The sequence below is a fragment of the Heloderma suspectum genome, chromosome 2 (assembly GCF_057233095.1).
Source record: "Heloderma suspectum isolate Gila_16-S chromosome 2, 16-S_ref, whole genome shotgun sequence".
In the NCBI taxonomy this organism is placed as follows: domain Eukaryota; kingdom Metazoa; phylum Chordata; class Lepidosauria; order Squamata; family Helodermatidae; genus Heloderma; species Heloderma suspectum.
Window position 1 is genome coordinate 377,472,482 of NC_139459.1, and position 19,557 is coordinate 377,492,038.

At 48.8% G+C, this 19,557-nt stretch overlaps 1 protein-coding gene across 1 annotated transcript; it reads left to right on the forward strand.

Annotated features, from left to right (window-relative positions):
- Positions 1 to 405: 405 nt before the first annotated feature.
- LOC146356290 (major histocompatibility complex class I-related protein 1-like) lies at positions 406 to 19,113 on the forward strand. Its single transcript, XM_084830048.1, has 9 exons — positions 406 to 691; positions 2,605 to 2,802; positions 7,792 to 7,883; positions 13,898 to 14,009; positions 15,153 to 15,392; positions 16,235 to 16,510; positions 17,718 to 18,002; positions 18,599 to 18,688; positions 19,007 to 19,113. Exons 1-9 carry the CDS (start codon positions 406 to 408, stop codon positions 19,111 to 19,113), a joined length of 1,686 nt encoding a protein of 561 aa, XP_084686174.1.
- The last annotated feature ends 444 nt before the right edge of the window (positions 19,114 to 19,557 follow it).

Sequence of the window (19,557 nt, forward strand, 5' to 3'; positions counted from 1 at the left end):
TCCCAAAACCACAGTGTGGTGCGGATGTTGCAAAGTAGCGAAGGCCAAGCAAGAATTGCTTTGTGGGCAGAAGTGATACCAATAAATTGCTTATGAGCCAAGACATCACTTGTTCTCTCTCCAATTCTGGTAGCACGAAAACCAAGGGGAAGAGCTGCCGCGTTAGAACAAGAAAAACAACACCCAAGTATAGAAGACCAGACAATAATGGCCAAGGAACACGGGCAGCTGCTTTTGTCAGTGGTCTCCTTCCACCCATTGCTGACTGGCTAAAGAGGACAGAAGTGGGATGGGAAACTGAAACTTTAACCAAGCTGCAGTCAGTTGCTGAACACTGTCAAACTGCTCTTACATCTAATCCTGAAAAGCCACAGACTGAGCTTTTAGCCCTGCAAATCCAACCTCATGAAAATCCTCAGCCCCACAAAGGCCAGGGAACAGGAAGGCAGGGGAAGAGGGCGTGGCGCCTTTGCCCCTCCTGGAGTCCAGCGCCCTGCTTTGTGTAACTACTGTGGACAGCCTGCACACTGGAAGAATGAATGTGTCAACAGGCCTCGAAACACTCGCACCAAGGGATGCAACATTTACCGCAATCTCCACTTACTCAGCAGTGACAGGATGAAGAGTTCCAGCTCCACTTTTGATTCCACTTCATACATCAGAATTGACTTTATCAGTTGGAAACCAAGAAGTAGGGATGGACGAAAGTCACTTACCTGATCCCGAAGCTTGCTTCATGGTGGTGGGGAGGCGCCTGGTCCCTCCCCGCCGAAGTTCTGGCCGGGGGGAGCGCCCCGTCCCTCCCCACCAAAATTCTGGCCGGGAGGGAGCGCCCCGTCTCCCCGGCCGCGAACCCTCTTCTCCTGCCGGGACGTAGCCTATCACGGCTGACTTTGGGAAAAAAAAACAAAACCGCGTACGCAAATGGCGGCGCCCATGGGTGACGCCATTTGCGTTCCTTATTTTGGCACGGGTAGTCTACGTAAATATTTACGTAGACTGTGGCGAAAATAAGGGCAACGCTATGTAAATATTTACATAGACTACCCGTGCCAAAATAAGGAATGCAAATGGCGGTGCCCATGGGCGCCGCCATTTGCATACGCGCTCCCCCCCCCAAAGTCAGCCATGATAGGCTACGTAAACATTTACGTAGCCTATCACGGTGTTTTTTGAAAATCTAGCCGTGATACGCGACGCAAATCTTTATGTAGCCTATCGCATTTTTTTTTTTTTTAATCTTGGAAATGGTGGCAGCGGCAGCCGGTCAGAAAACCAGCCACCGCCGCCGCCAAATCGCTGCCGGGACCCGCTGCCATAAGGGACATTCGGACGAGGTAAGTCCCATCCTGGGGGCAGGCAGACTGTTTCTCCACCAATTTCGGGGACCGAATGCGTTGGCATTCGGCCTCCCGGAGATTCGTGGAGAAATTCTCTGACATCCCTACCAAGAAGTCCCTTTTTTAGTTGACACGGTGCTTCCGTGTCAGCTGTTCCTCTCCCTGTTATACAGCCCCTCTCTCTGATATTCGAGCCATTACCTGTGGAACATTCTTTTCTGTTGTGCTCTACCACTCCAAGGACTTACTTGTAAAAGTGTTTCAGTCCCTATTCCCTAGTCCTCTCATGCTGAAAATGCTTTTTCAACTCTTAAGCAAGCTCTAGCAGCCGCCCCTGCTCTCAGGCCACCCGTTATCCAAAACCGTTCTGTTTGTTTTGCCATGTGCCAGGCAGATGTGCCCTTAGTGTTTTCACCCAAGAGCATGGCTCTAAACCAGCGGTCCCCAACCTTTTTGGGCCCAGGGACAGGTCCCGTGGAAAACAATTTTTCCACAGACGGGGGGGGGGGGGATGGGACTGGGCCACAGCAGAGGTGTGGGAACCCCCCTTACCTTGGGTCGGCGGAGGGGGAGGCGATCTGCCCCCCCCATCCTTGCTGACCCTGGCCAGCTCCGCTCCGAGTCCACGGAGCTGCTGGCCAGCTCCGCGGACTCGGAGCAGAGCCGGCCAGGGCCGGCGAGGATTGGGGGGGGGACCGCCTCCCCCCCCCAAGGACCCAAAGTAAGGGGGGTTCCCACACCCCTGCTGCAGCCCGGTCCCTAACAGGCCACGGCCTGGTACTGGTCCGCAGCCCGGGAGTTGGGGACCCCTGCTCTAAACAACATTATTAGATTGTTTAATCTAACAATCTAATGTTTGATTGTTTGAAATATTTCAGTGTCTCTTTTAATCCAGTTGCGCCTCTCTCTCTCTCTCTCCCCCTTCCTGTTTTGCAGAATTGAAACTGCAGCTCCATTAGTTTGAGCTGTTTAAAAACATTGTTCTTTATTCACCTTTAAAGCTCATGGTCCCACACACTCTGGAATCTCTTTTACAGTCTAAACCTCAGTATCTTTTTAGTGCCAAGTTGATGTGTTATGAAATCTTACTGCTTTTGTGTCTCATCTTTCTGTTCATCATTGCAGCTTTCTAAACCCCATTACTCTTCTCCCTTTTCAAGATGAAAGTGAGTCTCTTGATTGTCTTGCCTTGTTTTTGTTCACGTCATCTACACTTGATCTTTTGACACCCCAATTTTAGATCCTAATCTGATTCTCTTTGTAGATGGCTCATGTCAGCAAGCCACTGACAGGAGTTTGGTTTCTGACTGTACTGTTGTAACTCCCTATGAGCGCCTTGAATCAGCTCCTTTCCCTCATGTTTGCTCCGCTCAAGTAGCTGAGCTCATTGTTCTCACTCGAGCCTGCTACATAGCTGAGGCCAAAACTGTCAACATCTATACTGACACCCATTATGTTTTTGGTGTGGGTTGTAATTTTGTTTAACTGTGAGAACAATGTGAGATTTTGGCTTTTTCTAGTTCAGTTATAAAACAAAAATTGGTACTTAGCTCTTTTGTATGCTGTTTTGTTGCCTGCTTGCCTTGCTATATATAAAAAAGAAGTGAACATCGTTTCAAAGCCTCCACCTTTGAGGCTAAAAGTAACTCGCTTGCTGACCGCCAGGCTTCATGCGAAACTGGCTGCCCTATCTGTTCCGCAGCCTGAACCGTTTCTACAGGCTTTAATCGTTGATTTTTCTCAGCTGGCCATCCTTCAAGATTTGGCTCCAAAACATGAAAAGAAGAAACAGATCTCTGCACGTTATATCTGGCACTTTGATTCGCTTTGGTGCTCCCAAGACGGCCGCTTGGTTGCTCCGAAAGCCCTCTCTCACTCACTTGCCAATGTGCTCCACCATGCTGGCAAAGGCAGGATGGATGTGACAATTTGGAAACATTGGGATGCCTCCCCCCCCCATTTTTGGCCCCAGCAGCCCACATCTGTACATGTTGCTCAACCTGTTCAACCTGTAACACAGGGAAAGTTGCAAAGGTTGACCAAGGTTACAGAGGAGTCTCAGAAAGACCCTTCCTGCATTTGCAGATAGACTTTGTTCAGATGCCAAAGCAGGCTGGCTATAAATACATTTTGGTGATTGTTTGTTTGTTTTCTAGTAAACAAAGTTTAAGGAATGTTAAAAGAGTAAATACGAGTATTGAAAAACAAAAATAACAAAATTAAGTTCAGGTACAAGACTAGGATAGATCAAGATTCTTCCAGTAGCTTCAATGGCCACAAGAGCCACCCCAAGCAGAGAACAGAGAATCATAGAATCGTAGAATAGTAGGGTTGGGGGGGGGGCGGCGCTACAAGACCTTGCAGAAAAGAAAAAGGAGAAAGGGAATCGGGATCTGTGCGCATGGAGGAGAAACTCAACTGGCCACAGCCACACACACGCACTCACGGGTTGCACCTCACAAAGGATGGGAAGAATGTGTTTGGCCACAGCATGAAGAACTTCATCAGGAGGGCTTTAAACTGAATCCTATGGGGAAGGGAGACGTAAAGTTGGGGGTAACAATGGACGTAGGCGCATGCACTGCAACGGCGAGAACAGCTCTGATAGCGCCCAATAATAGTCTTCAGACACATGTAGGAAGAAAGCCAGACTATGAAGCACATGGTCTTCGATGTCTAAATACTAATGCCCAGAGTATGGGAAACAAACAGAACGAACTTGAACTCTTAATACAGGAGGGAAATTATGACCTGATAGGTATAACTGAGACTTGGTGGGATGACTCTCATGACTGGAATACAGCAATTGAAGGATATAGCTTGTTCAAAAAGAACAGGAGGAACAGAAAGGGAGGTGGGGTTGCACTGTATGTGAAAAATACATATCTCTGCACAGAAATACAGGAGGAGGAGCTTGGTAGCCCCATCGAGAGCATCTGGGTTGAAATAAATGGAGCAAAGAATAAAAGGAACCTGGTGGTCGGAGTCTACTACCGGCCACCCAATCAAGGAGAAGACGAGGATGAAACCTTTGACAAGCAAATAGCCAGTGTTTTAAGGAAGCATGATGTAGTAGTAATGGGGGACTTCAACTTCCCCGATATTTGTTGGGAGACAAATTCTGCAAAACATGGCCCCTCCAGGAAATGCCTGACTTGTGTGGCGGATAACTTCCTCCTACAGAAAGGAGAGGAAGGAACTAGAGGATCGGCTATCCTTGACTTGATCCTAACCAACAGAGATGACTTAGTGGATCAAGTAGCAGTTACAGGAACTCTGGGGGAAAGCGACCATGTCGTACTTGAGTTCTTGGTTCTAAGGGAAGCAAAAGCTGAGTGTAGTCAAACGCGTACCCTGGATTTTAGGAAAGCTGATTTTAATAAACTCAGAACAATGATCAGTAAGGTCCCATGGGAAGCGACGCTAACGAGAAAAGGAGTCCAAGATGGGTGGGAGCTTGTAAAAAAAGGAAATTCTCAAGGCACAATCACAAACAATTCCAACAAGAAGAAAAGGTGGAAGACAACAGAAGAAGCCAATGTGGCTTCACAAAAACCTTAGGGATGACCTGAAAACAAAAAAGGACACATATAGGAAGTGGAAAGAAGGCCAAGTAACAAACGAAGAGTACGGGCAGACAGCACAGAATTGCAGGGATGGTGTCAGGAAGGCTAAAGCTGAGAATGAGCTGTTAGCCAGGGATGCTAAAAACAACAAAAAGGCTTTCTTCAGCTACGTGCACAGTAAAAGGCAGAGGAAAGAAATGGTGGTTCAGCTATTAAATCAGGATGGCAAAACGATAACAGATGACAAAAAAAAGGCAGAGGTGCTCAATTCCTACTTTGGCTCAGTCTTCTCCCCAAAGAGGGTCTATGACCCCGCTGGCAGAGGTGAAGTACAGGCTGAAGGGGCAGGATTGCAGCTTGAGATTGATAGGCATATGGTCAAGGAACACCTAATTACTTTGAATGAGTTCAAATCTCCAGGGCCAGATGAACTGCATCCTAGAGTAATAAAGGAACTGGCAGAAGAACTCTCAGAACCGCTTTGAATTCACTTTGAGAAATCATGGAGGACGGGGGAAGTGCCAGATGACTGGAGGAGGGCTAACGTTGTCCCTATCTTCAAAAAGGGTAAAAAGGAGGAACCTGGGAACTACAGACCAGTCAGTCTGACATCAATCCCTGGGAAAATTCTGGAGCAGATGATAAAGCAATCCATCTGGAAGCACCTTGAAAACAATGCAGTGATTACTCGAAGCCAACATGGATTTGTCAAAAACAAGTCCTGCCAGACAAATCTGATCCCATTTTTTGATCAAGTAACTTCCCTTGTAGACCGTGGGAATGCTGTAGACATCATATACCTCAACTTCAGCAAAGCTTTCAACAAAGTGCCCCATGATATCCTGATGAGCAAACTAGCTCAAAGTGGGCTAGATGAAACAACGATCCGGTGGATCCACAGTTGGCTACAGAATCGGACTCAAAGAGTGCTTATCAATGGGACCTTCTCAAACTGGGGAGAGGTAACGAGTGGGGAACAGCAGGGCTCAGTCCTGGGCCCAGTGCTCTTCAACATTTGTATTAATGACTTGGAGGAGGAGGTGCAGGGAATGCTGATCAAATTTGCAGATGACACAAAATTGGGCGGGATAGCTAATACTTTGGAAGACAGAAACAAAATTCAAAGTGAGTTGGATAGACTGGAGCGCTGGGCAGAAAACAACAGAATGACATTTAATAGGGATAAATGCCAAGTTCTGCACCTAGCAAAAAGAAACCAAATGCACAGTTACAAGATGGGTGATACATGGCTCAACCACACTACAAGCGAGAAGGATCTTGGAATTGTTGTCCATCACAAGCTGAATATGAGCCAACAATGTGATGTGGCTGCAAAAAAGGCAAATGCTCTTTTGGGCTGCATTAATAGCAGCATAGCTTCCAAACCCCGGGAAGTACTAGTTCCCCTCTACTCAGCACTGGTTAGGCCTCATCTGGAGTACTGTGTCCAGTTCTGGGCACCACACTTTAAGAAGGATGCAGACAAACTGGAGAGGGTTCAGAGGAGGGCAACAAAGATGATCAGGGGACTGGAAACAAAGCCCTATGAAGAGAGACTGAAAGAACTGGGCATGTTTAGCCTTGAGAAGAGAAGACTGAGGGGAGATATGATAGCACTCTTCAAGTACTTGAAAGGTTGTCACAGAGAAGAAGGCCAGGATCTCTTCTTGATCATCCCAGAGTGCAGGACACGGAATCATGGGCTCAAGTGACAGGAAGCCAGATTCCGGCTGAATATCCGGAAAAACTTCCTGACTGTAAGAGCAATACGACAACGGAACCAATTACCTGGGGAGGTGGTGGGCTCTCCCACACTGGAGGCCTTCAAGACGAGGCTGGACAGCCATTTGTCAGGGATGCTCTGACTTGAATTCCTGCATTGAGCAGGGGGTTGGACTCGATGGCCTTGTAGGCCCCTTCCAACCCTACTATTCTGATTCTCACGTAATCCCAGTCAGGATTGACCCACGGCACTCTCCATACCTGGAGAATACCCAGGCACGGAGGGGTACCCATCTGCCACGGATAGACTGCACCCTTGTGGCATAGCCCTGGGTGGCAGTCCAGCAGGTGATGCAGGCCGTGTGCCATGGCATCCACGGCAGAGTACGCACTGAAAGCACCCTGCGTGTTGTATGGCGACGGCACCTGTCTGCTGTGGGGGGACCCGGCCTGACAGCACCACTGGTTGTATGTTTCCCCGCACTTCCAGCAAGAGGTGGCCTTCTCTGGCTGATGGCTGGAAGCGGGGTGCCCCAGAGCCAACCCCACCCTCCGCTTCAGCATCCCACCACCCAACTAGCACTCCTGGGTGCTTTGGGGGGGGGGTGCTTTGGGAAATCCTGGCAACTGTAATAGGGATGCAAACTCTGGCCAATGCATGTTTTATGTTTGATTTTTTAAAATGAATCCCTTCCAGCTCTGGGGATATCCAAGGCTGCTTGGGGGGAACGCTGCACTTGTATCAGTTTGCAAATGCTATCTTCCGTTTCACTCACTCTAGCGGAAGGAAACACTTGCGGTCACAGCCTAATCTCAGGGACAAATTGTGCACAAACCATACAGGAAGCTGTGGCAGCCCAGGGCCCCAGGGCCGCTCTTTTTAAGCAAAGGGGATGTGAGGGTTAGGGAGCCCCCACTTTTCCAAACACCAAAGCAAGCGAGAAAGGGAGGCAGCATCACCCCACACACAGCCTTTATGGGCTGTCTCAGCACCCTCTGCCCTTTTGCCTTCCCTAGGGGAGCTGGGAAAGGGGGAATTTTGGAGAGAGAGAAACACTGAGGCCCCCATCCCAAACACTAGCCATATTCAGCGATTGTGTTGCACACAATTAGTGACCCAAAGCTCTGGGTTGATGTAATGCCCCTTTCTGTCTGTGTTTCAGCACTGAGGGAGATGTGTGTCCTCTTCCTCCATAACCTGCGAAGCACCGTTGTCAGTGGTTATTGGAGCAATCCTGGACATGTTGACTCAGAAGTAAGCCCCAGTGAGTTCGACGGGGCTTACTCCCAGGTAAGTATGTATACGAATGTCAACCTCCACGTGATATTTTACAAAATCCATACTGCTGTCATACTTCTATTAGGCCAACCAAAAGATTACCCCCCAAATTGTGCAAGCTCTCAAAATTCCCACGTCTCTTCCTCAGGCAACATCTTCTACAAGAGGAAGGGAACTAGACGAAGTCATACTGTCTGCAAATCCAGACAAATTAGTCCCAGGTGTGGTGTGGGAGGAGCAGTCAGCAGGTCCTGTGATGGCTTTGCTGCTGCCCACCAGATGCCAAAACCATCTGCCAAAACCAGATGGCTTTGCTGCTGCCCACGCCAGGAAGAAGGGAGGGGAAGAGATGTTGCCATGTGCGATCCTCCTTCCAACCTGCAACGCGAGCATTACAACACTGGGCTACACTGCAGTGTTGTAGCAGACTAGTGCTGGGAAGGGGCCGTAGCTTACCGGTAAGGGCACCTGCCTTCATGCAAAAGGTCCCAAGTTGGAGATCCCCAGCATCTCCAGTTGAGAGGTCATATGTTTATTTGTTGTTTCAACCGTCATGGATGGTTGAAACAACCACAAATGCATAAACACAAATGCATAAATACAGATTGTTGTTGTTGTTCAGTCGTTCAGTCGCGTCCGACTCTTCGTGACCCCATGGACCATAGCACGCCAGGCCTTCCTGTCCTGCGCTCTCTTCCAGACTGTGCTTAAGTTCATCTTCATTGCATCGGTGATGCTATCTAGCCATCTCATCCTCTGCCGTCCCCTTCTCCTTTTGCCTTCAGTCTTTCCCAGCATCAGGGTCTTTTCCAGAGAGTTTTCTCTTCGCGTTAGGTGGCCAAAATATTGGAGCTTCAGCTTCAGCATCTGTCCTTCCAATGAGCAGTCAGGGTTGATTTCCTTTAGGATGGACTGATTTGACCTCCTTGCAGTCCAGGGGACTTGTAAGAGTCTTCTCCAGCACCCCAGTTCGAAAGCATCAATTCTTCGGCACTCAGCCTTCCTTATAGTCCAGCTCTCACAGCCATACATTACTACTGGGAAAACCATAGCTTTGATTAGACGGACCTTTGTCGGCAAGGTGATGTCTCTGCTTCTTACTATGCTGTCTAGCTTTGCCATAGCTTTCCTCCCAAGGAGCAAGCGTCTTTTAATTTCATGGCTACAGTCACCATCTGCAGTGATCTTGGAGCCCAAGAAAATAAAATCTGTCACTGCTTCCATTTCTTCCCCTTCTATATGCCAGGAAGTGATGGGGCCAGATGCCATGATCTTCGTTTTTTTAATGTTGAGTTTCAAACCAGCTTTTGCACTCTCCTCTTTCACCCTCAACAAGAGGCTCTTGAGATCCTCTTCGCTTTCTGCCATTAGGGTGGTATCGTCTGCATATCTGAGGTTGTTGATAATTCTCCCAGCAATCTTAATTCCCACCTGTGATTCATCCAACCCGGCATTTCTCATGATGTACTCTGCATATAAGTTTAATAAGCAGGGTGACAATATGCAGCCTTGTCGTACTCCTTTCCCAATTTTGAACCACTCGGTTGTTCCATGTCTGGTTCTTACTGTTGCTTCTTGACCCTCGTACAGGTTTCTCAGGAGACAGGTAAGGTGGTCTGGTACTCCCATCACTTTCAGAATTTGCCACAGTTTGTTGTGATCCACACAATCAAAGGCTTTAGCATAGTCAATGAAGCAGAAATAGACGTTTTTCTGGAATTCTCTTGCTTTCGCCATGATCCAGCAAACGTTGCGATTTGATCTCTAGTTCCTCTGCCTCTTCGAAACCCAGCTTGTACTTCCGATAGTTCTCGGTTCACATACTGCTGAAGCCTAGCTTGTAGGATTTTGAGCATCACCTTGCTGGCATGTGAAATGAGCACAATTGTGCGGTAGTTTGAACACTCTTTGGCGTTGCCCTTCTTTGGAATTGGAATGTAAACTGACCTTTTCCAGTCTTGTGGCCATTGTTGAGTGTTCCAAATTTGTTGGCATATTGAAAGCAGCACTCTAACAGCATCATCTTTTAGGATTTTAAATAGCTCAGCTGGAATACTGTCATCTCCGCTAGCTTTGTTGTTACTAATGCTTCCTAATTATAGAGTTATGTATTTGTGGTTTATACATTTGTGCCCCTTCATGGATCACTGCCTTGTTGTGGCGAAGGGGCTTGCGTAACTCAGTGAAGCCATAAGCTATGCCGTGCAGGGCCACCCAAGACGGACAGGTCATGGCAGAGAGTTCTGACAAAATGTGGTCCACTGGAGAAGGAAATGGCAACCCACTCCAGTATTCTTGCCAAGAAAACCCCATGGAACGTATCACAAGGCTAAAAGAGATGACGCCGGAAGATGAGCCCCTCAGGTCGGAAGGTGTCCAATATGCTACTGGGGAAGAGCAGAGGGTATTTCCAAGTAGTGCCAGAAAGAGTGAAGCGGCTGGGCCAAACCCGAAAGGACACTCAGCTGTGGATGTGTCTGGTGGTGAAAAGAAAATCCGATGCTGTAAAGAACAATATTGTTTAGGAACCTGGAATGTCAGATCAATGAATCAAGGTAAGCTGGAGGTGGTCAAACATGAGATGGCAAGATTGAGCATCGACATCTTGGGAATCAGCGAACTAAAATGGACAGGCATGGGCTAATTTATTTCAGGTGACCATTATACCTACTACTGTGGGCAAGAATCCCTTAGGAGAAATGGAGTAGCACTCATAGTCAACAAAAGGGTGGGAAAAGCAGTACTGGGGTACAATCTCAAAAACGATAGAATGATCTCAGTACGAATACAAGGCAAACCATTCAACATCACAGTAATTCAAGTCTATGCCCCAACCACTGAGGCCAAAGAAGCTGAGGTTGATCAGTTCTATGAAGACCTACAACACCTTCTAGAACTAACACCAAAAAAATATGTCCTTTTCATCATAGGGGATTGGAATGCTAAAGTAGGAAGTCAAGAAATCACCGGGATAACAGGCAAGCATGGCCTTGGTGTACAAAATGAAGCAGGACAAAAGCTAATAGAGTTTTGTCAAGAGAACACGCTGATCATAGCAAACACTCTTTTCCAACAGCACAAGAGGCGACTACACATGGACGTCACCAGATGGTCAATATCGAAATCAGATTGATTATGTCCTTTGCAGCCAAAGATGGAGAAGCTCCATACAGTCAGTAAAAACAAGACCTGGAGCTGACTGTGGCTCAGATCATGAGCTGCTTCTTGCAAAATTTCGGCTTAAATTGAAGAACGTCGGGAAAACCGCTAAACCGTTCAGGTATGACCTAAATCATATCCCTGATGAATATACAGTGGAGGTGAGGAATAGATTTCAGGGATTCGACCTGATAGACAGAGTGCCTGCGGAACTATGGACGGAGGTCCGCAACATTGTTCAGGAGGCAGCAACGAAATCCGTCCCAAAGAAAAAGAAATGCAAGAAAGCCAAGTGGCTGTCTGATGAGGCTTTACAAGTAACTCACGAAAGAAGGGAAGCGAAAAGCAAGGGAGAAAGGGGAAGATATACCCAACTGAATGCAGAGTTCCAGAGAATAGCAAGGAGAGACAAGAAGGCCGCCTTAAATGAACAATGCAAAGAAATCGAGGAAAACAACAGAATGGGAAAGACTAGAGATCTCTTCAAGAAAATTGGAGATCTCAAGGGAACGTTTGGTGCCAAGACGGGCATGATAAAGAACAAAGAAGGCAGGGACCTAACAGAAGCAGATGAGATTAAGAAGAGGTGGCAAGAAGACACAGAAGAACTATACAGGAAAGATCTGAATGTCCCTGATAGCCATGATAGTGCGGTCACTGAACTTGAGCCGGACATCCTAGAGAGTGAAGTTAAGTGGGCCTTAGGAAGCATTAGTAACAACAAAGCTAGCGGAGATGACAGTATTCCAACCGAGCTATTTAAAATCCTAAAAGATGCTGTTAAAGTGCTGCATTCAATATGCCAACAAATCTGGAACACTCAACAGTGGCCACAAGACTGGAAAAGGTCAGTTTACATTCCAATTCCAAAGAAGGGCAACGCCAAAGAGTGTTCAAACTACCGCACCATTGCGCTCATTTCACATGCCAGCAAGGTGATGCTCAAAATCCTACAAGCTAGGCTTCAGCAGTATGCGAACCGAGAACTACCGGAAGTACAAGCTGGGTTTAGAAGAGGCAGAGGAACTAGAGATCAAATCGCCAACATTTGCTGCATCATGGAGAAAGCAAGAGAATTCCAGAAAAACGTCTATTTCTGCTTCATTGACTACGCTAAAGCCTTTGATTGTGTGGATCACAACAAACTGTGGCAAATTCTTAAAGTGATGGGAGTACCAGACCACCTTACCTGTCTCCTGAGAAACCTGTATGAGGGTCAAGAAGCAACAGTAAGAACCAGACATGGAACAACCGAGTGGTTCAAAATTGGGAAAGGAGTACGACAGGGCTGCATATTGTCACCCTGCTTATTTAACTTATATGCAGGGTACATCATGAGAAATGCCGGATTGGATGAATCAGAGGTCGGAATTAAGATTGCCGGGAGAATTATCAACAACCTCCGATATGCAGACGATACCACCCTAATGGCAGAAAGCGAAGAGGATCTCAAGAGCCTCTTGTTGAGGGTGAAAGAGGAGAGTGCAAAAGCTGGTTTGAAACTCAACATTAAAAAAACTAAGATCATGTCATCTGGCCCTATCACTTCCTGGCATATAGAAGGGGAAGAAATGGAAGCAGTGACAGATTTTACTTTCTTGGGCTCCAAGATCACCGCAGATGGTGACTGTAGCCATGAAATTAAAAGACGCTTGCTCCTTGGGAGGAAAGCTATGGCAAAGCTAGACAGCATAGTAAGAAGCAGAGACATCACCTTGCCGACAAAGGTCCGTCTAATCAAAGCTATGGTTTTCTCAGTAGTAATGTATGGCTGTGAGAGCTGGACTATAAGGAAGGCTGAGCGCCGAAGAATTGATGCTTTCGAACTGTGGTGCTGGAGAAGACTCTTACGAGTCCCCTGGACTGCAAGGAGGTCAAATCAGTCCATCCTAAAGGAAATCAACCCTGAGTGCTCATTGGAAGGACAGATAATGAAGCTGAAGCTCCAATATTTTGGCCACCTAATGCGAAGAGAAAACTCCCTGGAAAAGACCCTGATGCTGGGAAAGACTGAAGGCAAAAGGAGAAGGGGACGGCAGAGGATGAGATGGCTAGATAGCATCACTGATGCAATGAATATGAACTTGAGCACGCTCCGGGAGAGAGCGCAGGACAGGAAGGCCTGGCGTGCTATGGTCCATGGGGTCACGAAGAGTCGGACACGACTGAACGACTGAACAACAACAATGAATAAATAAATTAATAAATAGCTGACAGAGCAGGTTGCATTTGGCAATTCTGCGTACTGTAGAAATGAATGTTCAAGAATGAACAGTGCAATCCAATGGGTGTTTATTTCAAATTACATTTACAGAGATCTTGGGAAGGCAGCTAAGGCTGCAGTCCTAGGCACGCTTACCTGGGAGAAAGCCCAATTGGCAACTGAACATCGTGGGACTGACTTTTGAGTAAACATGCAGAGGATCGTGTGATAAATCCTAAAAACCGGCACAGACCAGCCACCTGCCCTGCCCCCCAAAATAAATAATATCGCCTGCTGCTGCCCTGAACGGGTGGCCAGTGTTGCAGGAGAGGAGGGCAGCTCCTGGAGCTGGCTGGTTGGGGAATGCTGGGAGTTGTCGGACTTCCTTCTGTCTAAACATGCAAAGGATTGTGCCATTAGAAAGTGGATTAATCACCTGGAGGAGGCCAGTATATTGGGCTGTAAAATCTATACATTTATCAACTCAGGCTGCCAAGTTCCTTGTCAGGGGCAGAAGACCCAAGACTCTTTCCAGGTGCCTGACAGGCAGAAATTCAATAGGTGCAGCTTTAGTGTATGCGGATTGAGCCTCAACTATTAAAGCTGTTAGGATCTCTGTGTCTAACAGCTGAGTGACAGGCAGAAACTTGGTAGGTGGAGTTTCCCCCAGTATTTGGAGGTGGAAACTGCACCTGTTGAAGTTCTGGCTGTCATGCAGCTGAGATACAAGCAGAATACCCGTAGGTGCTCCTTCCATCCTCACATGCTAGATAAAGCTGCACCTCTATAGTTTCTTCCTGTCTTGCACCTGGTAAAAAGTTTTGGCCTATCAACTCGCATCAGCCCTAGCTAGCATAGCCAGTGCTGAGGATCATGGGAGCTGTAGGCCAAAACTTCTGGAGGCCCACCAGAAATCTGTACTGTTATTTCTATGTATGTTTCCATGGAGCATGGCTTAAGAAAAAAACATCAGGATCTCTTCCTCACATCCATGGTTTTGAATTACTGGGAGGGGGCAGTACGTGGCCCATTTTGTGACAGGGCCATGAAATGCTGGGTCTGTCACTTTTACAGTGTAGTCCATGGATAGGGATGTGAGCTCTGACATGATGGTGGATTTCAGTTGTTCCCACCTAAAATCCATGAGTATTCCTGCCTCGGATCCATGCTTTTGAGCTACTGCAGAACCATTGGTACGGTGCAGTCTGTGGTTGTGGATGCGAGGTATGAATTGTTGGTGGATTTGTCATGTAAACAACAAGAGCAAACCCCCCCACAGGCTCCATAAAGCTCCATCTAGATCTCATTTTGACCATGTTCCATATTGGGACTGTAATTCCCTTGGGGCAGAGCCTTAAACATGTGCAGCATGACATGGGGCTGGACCTCAAAGGGGACTGGGGAACAACTCCAGTGGTGTCAGGGATGAATGGCGCTCTCAGCCAGTCCCCCACTTCAACTAAGAGTCCCTTCGCAGCACCTAAACCTGGCATCCTTCCTCCCACCCCCACTTGGGCAGTTGTAAATATCCATGCTCCTCCATCACTCTCTCCCTCATTCCATGCTCCTCCTCCCATTCATGGCGCCAAAGGCTTTTGCTTACCCTTTCCTTCCGATCTCTCCTCCCTTCCTATTTTGCTCGTTGGCAATTCCTCTCCTCTCTTGATTAGGGGGCGCATGCTCCATCTGTATAGGCAGAGCTCCCCCCGCCCCCTAGACACAGACACACACCTCGGGCCTCCTCACCGGAAGCTGCAGCAGCATGGGTGGATCTTTGAAGCACTGTGGTTTTGGGGAGGGGGTCCCCCTGGGCTACAGATCTCCCTCATTCTGCCCCCCCTCCTCAGGTTCCTCTTCCCGCTTTTTTCGCATTTTCTATACAGTTGTGTCGGAGCCCGGCCAGGGGCTGCCCCCGTTCACTGCCGTGGTATATGTGGACGACCGGCCCATCCTGCGCTACGAGACTGACATGAGGATGCTGCTGCCTCAGATCTCCTGGCTGAAGAAGATGGCGGAGGAGGATCCCCAGTATTGCCAGAGGTACACGCAGGTGCAGAAGGGCGATGAGCAAGGCTTGAGAAAGGGCCTGGTGATTCTGCAGAATGGCTACAACCACAGTGGAGGTGAGTGGAGGTGGAGGGGGGCACGGGTTCCCCGCCACTATCTTGAAGACGGGCGGGAGGAGTCAGGGAGCCACAGCAGAAAAGCTCGCCCACCATACTTCCTTCCCAGCACACACCGACACACCTTTTCTTGTCCCCTCCTGATAGCTGCGCATAGGATGGCGCCCTCAACGAAAGACAGACCTGCTGGAAGCTGATTCTTTCTGAAATTGGTTGTCTTTTGTCAGGGAGGACTGCGACCACTGAAACACCATGCCTGCCAAGCTCAGCCCAGATAGTCTAGAAGGATGCCCTGGTTGATGGTATCGAAAGCTGGCCAAGAGGCCCAGGAGGAACAACAGGGTTTTACTCCCCAAATTCCATTCCCTGGCATGTCATTCACTAGGGCAACAAGGGCTGTTCCTTCCCCCAAACTGGTCTGAAAATGGACTGGAACCGATCTAAATAATCAGCATCATTCAACACTGGCTGGAGTTGAGAAGTCACCACGTCTTTGCCAAAAGCCCCTTAGCATTTTCCTGGTTTTAACCTTGTTTCTAATAAGAGTCAGAGATGTTTTCCAAGCGCCGTTTCCTTTGCTCACTGAAATAAGTTTGGCCAAGGACTTTAGCGTTAGTCATGATTAAGATGTTAGCGAGATTAGTGTTTAGTGAGATAGATGATCTGTTCATTGTCTAAATTTTTTTAATGATGATCCACATGTCCTTGGCAGCCCTTGTCTCTGAGGTACCAGTAATCCTGCCTGAACCTCCTTTGTGGGGCTTGACACGTGGGTGTGGAAGGGGAGGGGTCTGCCCCTGTTCTGATGCCCCCCACCTCATCCTTGTGGGCATCTCTTCCAGGGTTTCACACCAGGCAGAAGATGGTTGGCTGTGAGGTGAGCCAGGGCAGGAGCAAAGGGCAGTATCTGCAGTATGCCTACGACGGGAGGGACTTCCTCAGCCTGGACGTGGAGACCCTCGCCTGGACGGCAGCCGATGCAGAGGCCCAAATAACCAGGAGGAACTGGGAGGCTGACCTTTACGTTACCCGCCGCTTCAAGGCCTACGTGGAGGAGACCTGCTTGGAGTGGCTCCAGAACGAGCTGGACTATGGCGACGAAAGTCTGTGGAGGAGAGGTGGGGGGGCTGGGGGGGGGAGGAATGGAGCATGGGGGGCTTGTGAAGCAGCAGTTCCTTCTCCCACTTCTTCACCCCCACATTAGTCCCAGATTGAACTGCCAGTCTTCGCACTACAAAGCACGGCGAAGTCAGGGATTATCCCACTTCACCCCACAGCTGGGGGGAGGGGGGGAGATACGTTGTTTAATGCTCAGATAAACAATGTATTTTTTACCTCCAGATTTTTAAAAAGTAAGTACATTCCTGGAATTACAAAAGCAACCCACTGGAGACCAAGCTTTTTTCTTACCTGCATCTTTTCTACATCTGAGAATTAATTGATTTATTTTTCTAGTGTTGGGAAGCATTCAAAAATATGGCTTCCCCTCTGCCTGCAGCCTGAAGCGATAGTGTCGACTCTCCCACCTCCTCCTCCTACCTGGGCAGATCCATCCAGAGAGCGGAACAAAACACATGACCCAAGCAGTCCCCTGGTCAACAGGCTGGGCCGGTTCAGACTGCAGCTAGGGAGGGGGCTGGGTGTGTGAATCCTCCCGCACGTTGCAAGAAATGTCCCCCTGCCCATGGAGATCCGCGCCTGCTCTGCATCATTTGGCTTTAAATGAGACCCACCTCTCCCCTATTTCCCCCTCCACCTCCCCATGACTGGCAGGCTGAGGTCTCCGCTCTCCCACCCACCCCAATCACTGCTTTGTGAGCAAGATCCTTCACTGCCCACTGAAAGATTCCCTGGTCCTTCTGCCCTTCTCCAGCCACACACCCCATGACTTGCTCAGTTGTAGGGAAACGAGAATAATTTCAGAGGCGTGTGGGGAGCAAGAAAAGTGGGCTCTACAGTTTTATGGAGATGGGAGAGTCTCCAGGTATCCATAGTCAGGATCAGTCTGCTTTTATGTTCGGTTTATGACCTTCAGTTCCGATGGCTCTGAGCCATGTATGCAGACTGTGTCATATTTGCTCCTAAGCCCAGAAAAGGATCGTTAGATATTTTCAGAGTTCATCAGGATGCCAAGCGTTGCTGGTGGAGCCCCTTCCTTTGGAGTTTCTTTTTAATCTCTTTGGGATCCTACCAGTGTCAGTTGTTGAATCGCTGCAGCAGGACTAGATGGCCACACGGGGCGTTTTCTTGCTCTTAAAGTAATGCATCTGTCTTGCCAGGCACTGGAGAGATGCTGTATTCACTCTGATGCCATCATTTTTGTAGAGCCCCCAGTGGTGAAGGTGACGAGCAAGGCGCACCACGACGGCAAGGAGACCCTCGTCTGCCAAGCACACGGCTTCTACCCCAGGGAGATAGATACTACCTGGAGGAAGGAGGGGGAGATCTTGGAGCATGAGACCTTCCGTAGGCACGTCACCCCCAACTCTGACGGCACTTACCACACCTGGCTCAGCATCCAGATCGACCCCAAAGACAAGAGCCTGTACCGCTGCCACGTGGAACATGATGGCCTGCCGGAGCCTCTGGACTTCGCCTGGGAGGAGCCTGGTGAGAGACTGCGGGGGTGGGATGGCTTCTTGCCCTGAGTGGAGGATTCTGGGAGGTAAATTTCCACCCGGGGAAGGAAGAGGGGCAAAAGTCAGAGCTCCCTCAGCACCACCCCAGGCAACATCAGCCAGCCTCTGAAGCATCCTCTGTGTGCAAAGCAAAGTATTTGGGTGTTGTAGTTTTTACCACCAATGCAGCGCTGTTTGGCAAGTACCTCCTGCCTTGTGGGCCGCAAACTGGTATTATGTCATAGGCAAATGCGGACTGCAGCATTTGCCGGGAGCCTGAGCGGCTGTGAAACCATGGCACATTTGCAAATATTTGAATTATTCAGTGCGAATGTGTCAGCAAAATACGATGAATGTACTTTTATTAGGACTTTCCCCCTGTAGGAAGAAACCCTACAGCTTTGCAGGGACTCTTGCAAAGCTTGACAGGAGGTGATTGGAGGGGGCCGTCCCTTTCAGATCCCCCCCCCATGCCATTTTAGCGTCTCTGAACTCCATTGGTCCCCCAGTCCTCATCCGGTCACACATCGCATGGAAAAGATTGTTTGGCATTTCCCTTCAGGTATTTTGCTCTTTTCCCTAATTCAGCTTTCGCATCCAACCTGGGGCTCATTGTTGGCTGTGTGGGGGCCGCTCTCCTGCTGGGGGCCGTGATCGCTGGGATCTCTGTGTACATCAGTAAGTAAACAGTGGATGCATTTGTGGGGTGGAGGGTGAGGCATTGTGTGGCTGGAGAGGCTCACTTTGCTACTGGGTCCACCCTTTGGGGGCTTCAGATGAGTCCAGGGCTGGGCTTCTCTGCTCAGCCCCCCACACACACCTTCTGTCAGCTCTCCTGTTTCTCGACATCTGAAGTCTGAGCCCCCTGCCTGGGGATCTGAGTGTGTCCTGAGTGCCATTTTTTGGTAGAAAGGCAGTGCACAAATCAAATAAAAATTAAAAAAATGCTCTCTTGGGGATTATTTTGAGTTCTGACTTTTGATTGTGTTTTTGCAGGGAAACGTCAGGATGGCTACAGAGCCACACCAAGTGAGTGTTGCCTCCCTCTTCCCATGCTGATGCCAACACAGGGCAGGCCTCCCTTGGGTGGGAAAGGGGCCTAGGAGGATTAGCTGAGGCCTGCGTGGTGTCCGTGGGTGTGGCCCAGCATTAGGCTGCCCCTGAAGTGGCAGAGAAGCTGCTGCCAGCAACAGCGACCTCCTTTCCAGAGGCTGCTAGAGGACAAGCAGCTTGTTCTCGGAGGCCAGGTCTACACAGCTTGGTAGACCTGGTGCCCAGCAGATCTGCCAGAAATGCCCCCTCACCTCACCCTGGAAAAATCTCTGCAGACAACCATGCTTGCCAGCATTTTGGAGTCTGTTGTTCTATGTATAGATTTACATATTTTATCATTCTTGTATATGTATGTTTCATAGAATCATAGAATAGTAGGGTTGGAAGGGGCCTACAAGGCCATCGAGTCCAACCCCCTGCTCAATGCAGGAATCCAAGTCAGAGCATCCCTGACAAATGGCTGTCCAGCCTCGTCTTAAAGGCCTCCAGTGTGG